The sequence below is a fragment of the Arachis duranensis genome, chromosome 2, assembly GCF_000817695.3.
Source record: "Arachis duranensis cultivar V14167 chromosome 2, aradu.V14167.gnm2.J7QH, whole genome shotgun sequence".
NCBI lineage: Eukaryota > Viridiplantae > Streptophyta > Magnoliopsida > Fabales > Fabaceae > Arachis > Arachis duranensis.
In genome coordinates this window covers 87,495,561-87,503,827 of record NC_029773.3, presented here as the reverse complement: position 1 = coordinate 87,503,827, position 8,267 = coordinate 87,495,561, and the positions used below count along the sequence as shown (strand labels likewise).

General features: G+C 27.8%; 2 protein-coding genes across 2 annotated transcripts in view; both read left to right on the top strand.

Moving 5' to 3' along the window:
* The first annotated feature begins 2,903 nt into the window (after nt 1-2,903).
* LOC107475859 (geraniol 8-hydroxylase-like) lies at nt 2,904-6,074 on the top strand. The gene is made up of 2 exons (XM_016095535.3): nt 2,904-3,812; nt 5,258-6,074. Exons 1-2 carry the CDS (start codon nt 2,913-2,915, stop codon nt 5,861-5,863), a joined length of 1,506 nt encoding a protein of 501 aa, XP_015951021.1. The 5' UTR covers nt 2,904-2,912; the 3' UTR covers nt 5,864-6,074.
* A 1,849-nt stretch (nt 6,075-7,923) lies between these two features.
* Nucleotides 7,924-8,267, top strand: part of LOC107472554 (allene oxide cyclase, chloroplastic-like) — a 2,607-nt gene continuing 2,263 nt past the window's right edge. The window contains exon 1 of the mRNA XM_052257942.1: nt 7,924-7,933. Coding sequence (XP_052113902.1) covers nt 7,924-7,933 — 10 coding nt within the window. The remainder of the gene's footprint in view (nt 7,934-8,267) is intronic.

Sequence of the window (8,267 nt, the reverse complement as noted above, 5' to 3'; positions counted from 1 at the left end):
ATTATTATTATTATTACATTATATATATATGAGCAAAAAAAGTTCAATTGTTTTAAAGTAAAATTGTCTTTTAATATTTGATTAAATGTTCTTGTATTTAGTACTTTTTTTTGGCACTTCCTCTTAGTTAAAAATATAATCATTATAATTTTTTAGTTATTATTGCTAGGGGTGTTTACAGATGGGATATGGCTGAAATTTCGATCCAATCCGCACTAAACTCATTAGATCAAATTCGATATTTGCACTTTTTATGTTTGGATCAGATATCAAATATATCCATAAAATAAAAAATATTTAAAAAAATTATTTTTATAAAAAAGTCAATCATTTTTTTGTTTACTTTTTTAAACATATTTACTTCTATCTGATTAGAGTGTGGATCCGATTCAATCCAATCCGATCATCTTACAGATCAGATCATATCCTCAAATTACATATCAGATACGGATAAATACTGTGGATTTATATGGATATGATCTAATCTATGAACACCCCTAACTACTACTATAGGTTCATTGTTGCAAAAGAATGCTTCTTTTTATTATAAACCATTATTAGATCTTAATTACTATTAAAACAACTTAGTTATCAACAAAGAGATAATACTTATTGGTTTCTGAAATTATGTTCGTATTTCAATCCATAGTTGTAAAAACCGAACTGGATCGACTGGTTCGACCAAAAAACTAGTGAACCGGACTAGATCAATTTACTCCTTGGACCGTTTAAGGAATAAAATCGGTGTGAACCGGTAAGAACTGGTCTAACCGAACTAGTCAGTTTGAAAATTTTTTTAAAATGTCTCCATAAGGTCTCGAACCAAGAACCTTAGAACAAAAGCAACCTTTACTTTTCACTTAGCCAGTGCACTTCTAAGTACTATATTTGACAAATACTAATTATATAGTATACATAAATATCTAATTTAATTTAATTTTTATTTTTTCTATTTTTAAAATTAATTATATTTTAATTATATACCATTATTAATATAAATATAAATTTCACTAAAAATGTATTAATTTACTTGATCTATTTTATTGCTAGTATTGTGATTAAGGTTATTTGTTTTGATGTTAGTGTTAAAATCTACTGATATTATAGTTAGATGATAAGTTTTGTGAATTAATTATTTTTTTATTGTGTCAAAATAAGATACTATTGTAGTATTAAATTTTATGGTTTTTTTTATATTAGTTATTTTTAGAAGTTGAGACTTGATTCTTCATAAAATGTTAGTGAAGATATGTATTTTAAATTTTAATTTTAAGTTTTTAACTATTTTATATTTTATATTTATGTGAGACCGGTTTTATCGGTTCAACTAGTGATTTATCGGTTGAACCAATAAACCAGTGAACCAGTAGCTTGACCGGTTCGATCACTGGTTCGATTCTAACAACTATGTTTGAATCTAATTTCAAAAATTTCGATTTAATCAATTTAGTCTCCCAACTTAATAGTTATGACTCGCATTGGTTCCTAATCTTATTTTTGTCACTGTCTCACAAAATCGTTAACGACATGCTGAGATAGACTAACGACTGCTACATTATACATTCTAGCGACTATTTGATGTGACAATTAAAATTTTTTTACCTTTTTTTTTCAACTAAACACTTAAAACCCTAATATGAGTCACGGATACCTAAGTTAAAAAATCAAACTAAGTAAATTAAAACTTTAAAAATCATATTAAAACTCGAATATAACTTCAAAACAAAACTTTAACTTATGTAGTGATTAATTTAAATGAGAATCAAATGAATCAAAATTCAGCATAATTTTTATCAATATTTTCAAATTTGAAAATTTTATACCAAAATTAACTAGAATTTTTCTTTAAATTAAAAATTTAATGAAATAGTGACTTTAATTATCTTAACCAATGTCCTAATTAATTATTTTTATGTCTTAAAAAAACTGTATATGAGAAGAAAATAATTAATTTATCTACTTTAATAAATAGTTATTTTACAAAAATGAAAGAAACTATTTTTTTAGAATTTTTTAAGAACTAATCAATATTATATATATTTTGATTAATTATTTTTTTATTTATAAAAATTTTAAGAAGCTTGAGCTTGTTATGTATATATTGATGAATGTGATATATTTTTTTATGTAAATAATCTTCAACAAAAATCTAATAGTTAATCTATTATCTTTTTTGTTTTAGTCTAAATTAAATTTTTTTTATTGTTTTTGAAAAAAAAATCTTTTGAGAAATTTAATAATATGTGATGAAAAATACTAAATAAATTATACATAAATCAATTAAAATATAATATAAAAACATCTTTAAAAAAAATGTTTTAGACATTTATCTAAATAGCCTCCTTAAAATAATAATAAAAAATAATAAATTTTGATGGTTTGAACATTTCTCATGTATTGACCACATAATCCACTTGTATTTGTATACACCTGCTCCCAAAATCTATAAAGTCTTCTCGTGATATAATACGTGACAAAATATACAGGCGTGGAAGCTCATCTTATTATAGTGTGTTCAACAAATTTAGAAAGAAAACAAAAGAAATTATTAATTTATAGGCTTAAGCAGCCTAATAAGTCTACGATATATATCTATCAGGTTATGCTATATGTATATTAAAATCGGCCATTAAAATTAATTATTATTATAAAATATATATTAAAATATAAATACACAATAAAAATAAATTAAACTACATATATTTATATATAAATACATTAGTGATTAATTTTAGTGACTGATTTTAATGTACAAATAATATTTTTCATACCGACCATCACACGGAACTAAATTGTTGGTTCAATTTGCCATCGCTAGGAATCTTTGACTCTATCTCTATAGTGCTACATATGTTTCACCATTTCAATATAAAGAAACTAACCATAGAAAAATAATTTGCAAACCAAGAACCATGGAGTTTTCATTATCACTTCTTTTAATTTCCATTGTTGTGTTTGCAATTATTCATCTTCTAATCTCCAATTTAGGCATCAAAACACAAAACTCCACCAAACTTCCACCGGGACCAAAACCTTTACCAATCATAGGAAACATCTTAGAACTTGGTACCCAACCTCACCAATCACTAACTAAGCTTTCTCAAATTTATGGACCAATAATGACTCTTAAGCTTGGTAACATAACTACCATAGTTATTTCATCTCCACAATTAGCCAAAGAAGTACTCCATAAAAATGACCTAATTTCCTCTTATAGAACAGTTCCGGATACTCTTCATGCACTTGATCACAATCTGTATTCGGTTGGATGGATGCAACCTTCAAACGAATGGAGGATTCTTCGGAAAATTTGTGCTACCAAAGTGTTCTCTTCGCAACAACTCGATTCGACACAAGTTCTTAGACAAAGAAAGGTGCAAGAACTCATGGATTTTGTCAAGAAAAGAAGTGAAAAAGGTGAAGCTTTAGATATCGGCGAAGTTGCTTTTATAACCGTGCTTAATTTCATATCAAACACCTTCTTTTCTATGGATTTGGGTGATTATAATTCTTCTAAGTCTCAAGAATGGAAGAAGAACTTTTGTTCTATCACCGAAGAAGCCGGAAAGCCTAATATTGTGGACTTCTTCCCAATCTTTCGCTTGCTTGATCCACAAGGTGCACGTGCAAGAATGACTAAGTATCTTAGAGAGTTGATAGATTTTTTTGATGGTCTTGTCGAAGAAAGGTTGAAATTAAGGGATCTAGAAATAGAATCTAAGACGTGCAAAGATGTTTTAGATTCCGTGTTAGAAGTTATGTTGGAAGAGAATTCTCAAGTGACCCGACTCCACGTGTTGCATCTATTCTTGGTAAGTATAATATGATTTTATTAATTGTTTTTAAATTAGTTCTCTTAAGTTAACTTCTAATATTGCATTATGATGGATTATATCATCACTATTAATTAGTCAGGTACGTGGTAGGTTGACAATAACTAGTAACAAGTTTAGAAGAAATCAAACACATTAATACCATATGAAAACAACGTAATCATATTACAAATATATATATAAAAATCAAACATCAAATTATTATATAATATATATATTAAAATATAAAATATATACTACAACAACAACAAAGCCTTTCCCACTAGATGAGGTCAGCTATAGAGAGACTGTTTATACGGAAATCTCGTTTGACCACCTCATAGATGGTCTTTTTAGATCTTTCTCTACCTTTCACCATTTGTCCATTTTCCATCTCATCCACCTTTCTGACTCGGTGTTCTATTGATCTTCTTCTCAAAAGGCCGAACTATCTGAAATGCGATTCTACCATCTTTTTCACAACAGATGTTACTCCAACTCTCTTTCTTATATCTTCATTCCTTATTCTATCTAATCACGTATGACCACTCATTCATTTCAACATCTTCATCTCTGCCACACTTAATTTATGTTCGTACTTCCATTTGGCTATCCAACACTTTGTACCAAAAAGCATAACCGGTTTGACAGCAATGTGATAGAATTTACCTTTAAGTTTTACAAGCACTTTTTTGTCACATATAAAACCAGACACACTCCACCATTTTGACCAACCTGTTTGGATGCTATGATTTACATCCTCTTCAATCCTCCATTATTCTGTATGATGCACCCAAGATAATTAAAACTCTTAACTTTTTGTAGGATGTTATCTCCAATATTCACCTCTATATTACGGTTTTTCCTTCGCAAGTTGAACTTACATTTTATATATTCTGTCTTACTACGGCTTATGCGCATAGACAGTATACGTCTAGAGTTTCTCTCCATAACTCCAACTTCTTATTTAGGTCTTCTCTTGACTCTCCCATAAGGATGATATCATTGGCAAAAAGCATGCACCATAGTACAGGCTCTTTGATATGCTCTGTGAGTACTTCCAATACTAATATGAAAAGGTATGGACTTAAGGATGATCCCTGGTATAATCCTATATCAATAGAAAATTCTTCTGTCATACTACCTTGAGTCTTCATATTAATTATAGCCTCATCATATATGTCTTTAGTTGCACGAATACATGCAATTCTTATTTTTTTAAATATATATTAAAAATAATTTAAATACTACATATATTTATATACAATTATATAAAAACTAATATAGTAATTAATTTTTTTATGTACATATAATATTTTTAATATGCAAATTTGGCATATGTAAGTTTAATCCACTTTTTTTTATGAAGTAGTTATAGTCATTTGGAGTTAAATTTGACTTTTTTTTTATCAATTTATTGTATTTTGACCAATTGATTACTTCAGGTTTTATTAGTGGCTGGAGTAGAAACAACATCAATCACCATAGAATGGGCAATGGCAGAACTACTAAGAAACCCAGAAAAACTTGAAAAGGTTAGAAATGAACTTCAACATGTCCTTGGCAAAAATGAACAACTTGAAGAAAAACATATCTCAAAACTTCCATTTCTAAAGGCAGTGGTAAAAGAGACTTTTCGCTTGCACCCACCTGTTCCATTATTATTACCACACAAAGCACAAGAAGATGTTGAACTATGTGGCTTCATTGTGCCTAAAAATGCACAAGTTTGGGTCAATGTATGGGCTATGGGAAGAGATTCAAGTATTTGGACAAATCCTAATGAATTCATGCCTGAAAGATTCTTAGAAAGTGAGATTGATTTTCAAGGCCATGATTTTGAGCTAATTCCATTTGGTGCTGGAAAAAGAATGTGTCCTGGATTGCCATTGGCTTATAGGGCTGTGCATATTTTGTTGGCATCACTTCTTCATGGTTATGATTGGAAGCTAGCAAATGAAGATAAGGAAGAGGATTTGGATATGTCCGAGAATTTTGGACTTACCTTACGTAAGGCTCAATCTCTCAAAGCTATTCCCATACAATCATAAACATCACATAAAGTTTGATTCTCCATCATTAATTCTCATGTTATGTCTTTCAGTTTTTGATGATTTAAGGTGCGTTTGGTTGTGATATTTTGGTAGAAAAGTATTAGGATTATATTTCTAGATAAACACATACATTTTCTATGGATCTCTATGTTATTTTGTTTTAGCAACCTTTTCATTTATGTATATTGTGTGTATATATTTAAATATAAGGTTATATGTGTAAGGTGTATAAGTTCATATATATATATATATACTAGCAGAAGCCCCGCGCATACGCGCGGGTAATAGTAATGTTTGGATGGTGTAACTGCTTTGTTTAAAATATTGGATTGAATACTAATATTGTATGTAATATATATAACGGTCTTTTGACTGATTTTAACATAGAGTAATAAGACATAATATAAATAAGATGTGAAATTAAAGAAAACATAGATAAAAAAAGGAGCCGTTGAATGTTTTAGTTGTGTTGTACTATCTACTATGTACTTCCTTCTAATTAAAAATGTAAGGTTCTAAAATTAGTGTAAACAATAAAGGAAACACAATAAACAAAAGAAATATAAAAGATAAGAAGATAATAGAATTGACACAGTCATTTAGATCTATGTTCTAATGGAAAATTGGAGGAAAATATGAGTAACTATGAATATCCATTGCTTTGTTAAGTAATATTTTTCTATTTTTGCATCAAGTTGGAATATAAATGCATAGAAAGATTATAATTTAACAGAAATTTAAAATATTTGGAAGCAATCCAACCAAGCATAAAATGAAAAAAATCATGTTAATAGGATTTGAGAAGAGTTTAATATACTAAATAGTGCTCCTTTAATTTTAAACTAATTAATAATTTAAGTATAGTTTACATAATTAGCTAGCGTGCATAAGAAAAGAGTAATACATTTAAAGAAGCCATAATAATAAAGGTGCCTAATTCAAAATTAATAGATTATGTTGTTATTGGAATTTTTTTTTCTAAAATAGAAAGCATAAAATACTTTTTTTATATTTGTATCATGAAATTTTGAACAATTGCTAATTTGCAGGAAATTAAAATAATTAAATAGAATTATAACAGAAAAAATATATAAAACAAAAAATAGTCTAATTAAATTAAAAAGGAAAGAAAAAGTTTTAGTTGCTTTTATGTCAAATTATCAATTATTATTGTTTTTGGAATAAGATTTTGGCCATTAGATTAAAAATACTTTTATGACCTCAAACAAATACACTATCAAGAAAAAAGATACAAAATAAAAATGATAAAAAGAAATCATAACTCCTAATAAAAAAAATATATATCCATTTACAATTTTTCTGTATAAAAGACTCATCTTTTGATTGTTTTTTTTATATATTATTCTCTGATGTCATCTACTACAACAGATAAACAATTTGACTTTAAAAGAATATTTTTTTAGACTTTCTCCAGAATTTTGGCTTTTGAAAAAATGTTTATTTCACGAATGTTTTTGTCTTTTCTGTATTTATTAATATATATTTCCATAAAAATAAATATATAACTATCCTTTTATTCTACTATATCCTTCTTTGCTTTTAGAAAACTTAAATTTATGCATCTATTCTATAAGTAGCCAATAATTTTCGCTGTAATATATTGAACATAAAACAAAGACAATACACACAATTTTGTAATAACTTTTATATCCAATGTTAGCCAGAATAAATGAAAAAAATCAATAAAAAAATAACTAACAAAATTTGAAACCGTATAATTTTTTTTTAAAAATAAGCCATCAAACAAAAATAGACAATTTAAGTATAATCTTATTTATAACAACATAACCTTTTGTTAAGTATATAAAACTCACCGTGTTAAATAATGTAGTGTTAAATAATATAATGGCATTTAAAATTTAGCTTTAATTTAGTGAGACATTCAACTTAGCAATACAATGATACAATCTTGTGTATATACTACTGGATGTACATCAAAATTTATTCTTATTTCCAAGCATAGTCTGAAGTGTTTGCTCAAACAAAGATTAAGTCTATTCAAGATTATTAATATTTAATGTGGCTTAATAGCAACCATGATGACTGGTAACTACCCATGCTTTCTCTTCTACTCCAGCTCCTCCCGCTATTATTAAATGTAATCTGGGACATCTTCTACTCCAGCTCCAAGATATTCATGAAACACATGCAATAGTTCTGCAAAAGTACCAACGCAAGTTGGCACAGATGGATGAGAGTCTGTATTCCTTAACCATCTCTCCCGGGTTCAATACTCACTGGGGGATGGGAATGGAGCTTGCTTGGTTGGGAGGATCGCCCACTTTGCCTCTGCAGTACCCGAGGGATTAGTCATTGAACTGCAAAAGTAAAAAAGCCAAATAAAAATCTTTAGTTTAAAAGGGATAATTTTATTTTGAAT

What these genes read in the sequence shown, in the direction of transcription:
- LOC107475859 (XM_016095535.3), top strand. Translation starts at nt 2,913, where the DNA reads ATGGAGTTTTCATTATCACTTCTTTTAATTTCCATTGTTGTGTTTGCA. An exon ending in ACGTGTTGCATCTATTCTTG is followed by an intron (nt 3,813 to 5,257) that starts GTAAGTATAATA and finishes TGATTACTTCAG; the next exon opens with GTTTTATTAGTGGCTGGAGT.